Source organism: Mandrillus leucophaeus, unplaced genomic scaffold (genome assembly GCF_000951045.1).
Source record: "Mandrillus leucophaeus isolate KB7577 unplaced genomic scaffold, Mleu.le_1.0 Scaffold8, whole genome shotgun sequence".
NCBI classification, from domain to species: domain Eukaryota; kingdom Metazoa; phylum Chordata; class Mammalia; order Primates; family Cercopithecidae; genus Mandrillus; species Mandrillus leucophaeus.
This window is the reverse complement of record NW_012108696.1, coordinates 1,812,872-1,814,727: the sequence shown is the minus strand read 5'-3', so window position 1 is coordinate 1,814,727 and position 1,856 is coordinate 1,812,872. Positions and strand designations below refer to the sequence as shown.

General features: G+C 54.6%; 1 protein-coding gene across 1 annotated transcript in view; it reads right to left on the bottom strand.

Annotated features, from left to right (window-relative positions):
* The window catches only part of MPND (MPN domain containing), a 25,805-nt gene extending 24,960 nt beyond the window's left edge, over positions 1–845 (bottom strand). Inside the window, exon 1 of the mRNA XM_011967465.1 lies at positions 651–845. Within this exon, the coding sequence (XP_011822855.1) occupies positions 651–845 (195 nt within the window). The remainder of the gene's footprint in view (positions 1–650) is intronic.
* Positions 846–1,856: the final 1,011 nt, after the last annotated feature.

Genomic DNA, 1,856 nt, shown 5'->3' with positions numbered 1-1,856 from the left:
AAAAAAAAAAAAAAAAAAAGAGAAAAAAACTAAGGTACACAAAGGGTTCTTGGCCAAGTTCACCCGGCTGGTGAACACTCAAAGAACATCTATTATCATAGCATTTGAAGTTCCCCAGGGCCCCTCTGGTCCCTGCCAACATTTCCAGCCCCCTCAGCCACCCACAACACCAGCATGTCTGTCTTCTTGCCTACGTGACTTTGCATATGCCATTCCATCCTTCTAGAAAGCTCTTCCCTAGCCGGGGGTGGTGGCGGGCGCCTATAGTCCCAGCTACTCAGGAGGCTGAGGCAGGAGAATGGCGTGAACCCGGGAGGCAGAGCTTGCAGTGAGGCAAGATCGCGTCACTGCACTCCAGCCTGGGCAAGAGTGAGACTCAGTCTCGAAAAAAGAAAAAAGAAAAGAAAAGAAAGCCCTTTCCTTCAAGTTGCTCTGAAAAACTCCTGCTCATCCCTCAAAGCCCAAGCTCCCATGTCCCCTCTCTCCACCCCAGTCTTGGAGGGATGGAAGAGGCATGTCACATGGTAAGGGCTCCATCCATGTTTGTATATATTACTATAATACCTCCTCCTGAGACAGCTGTGTCAGGCTGGGCACCCCTCATTCCACAGTGACCTGGGCGGCTTCCTGGAGGAGGCTGCAGCACATACCTCGTCAGCAGCAGTGGCAGGCGTGTGCAGCTGGTGCAGCCGGAGCCAGGTGGCCTTGTACTTGTCCAGTTTCTGGCCTTTGTACTTGACAGAGGCCCAGCCACAGCCCGACTTCTTGGCAGGGTTTACCAGCTTCTTGCAGTGGGTGGCCCAGGCGCTGGGTGAGTTGAAGATCTGCCCAGTCTCCTGCCACATGATCCTTCCGTCCGGCTGCAGGTCGCCCAGGAACTTCTTCCCCTGCAGTGACAGTCAGCTGGCTGGGCCTGGGACCAACATCCACCATGTCCTCTCTCCCAGGGGTCCTCCCCAGCCCCACGCTCCCTGAGGCATCCCTTTACAGGACTTTCAGGAACGCCTCCCAGGACGGCTGCAGGGCCTCCTCAGTGCCTGGGACTCCAGTTCCACACACCTGATCGGCCTGCACGAAGCTGCCAGCAGGTACCTGCACCCCGCCCACCAGGACCAACAAACCCCTAAGATCGGGGACAGGGTCTGTCTGTCTTGATCACTGCTGTGTCTCTAGGATGCAACACACTCAGCAGTTGCTCAGTTCAGAAACTCCCATTCACAAGGTGAACAACGTGCTCCCATTCACTCACAATAATGATAGCAGTAATAGTAATAATACAGGGCCAGGTGCCGTGGCTTACGCCTGTAATCCCAGCATTTTGGAAGGCTGAGGCGGGCAGATCACCTGAGGTCAGGAGTTTTGAGACCAGCCTGGCCAACATAGTGAAACCACGTCTCAAGTAAAAATATAAAAATTAGCCAGGCGTGGTGGCAGGTGCCTGTAATCCCAGCTACTCAAGAGGCTAAGGCAGGAGAATTGCTTGAACTGGGAGGCGGAGGTTGCAGTGAGCCAAGATCATGCTACTGCACTCCAGGCTGGGCAACAGCCTGAGACTCCATCTCAAAAAAAAAAAAAAAAAAAAGCCAGGTGCGGTGGCTCAAGCCTGCATTCCCAGCACTTTGGGAGGCTGAGGCGGGCGGACCACGAGGCCAGGAGTTCGAGACCAACCTGGCCAATATAGTGAAACCCTGTCTCGACTAAAACTACAAAAAAAAAAAGAGTGAGCCAGGCGTGGTGGCGCATAGCTGTAGTCCCAGCTACTCGGGAGGCTGCGGCAGAAGAATCGCTTGAACTGGGAGGCAGAGCTTGCAGTGAGCCGCGATAGCGCCACTGCACTCCAGCCTGGGCCACAGAGC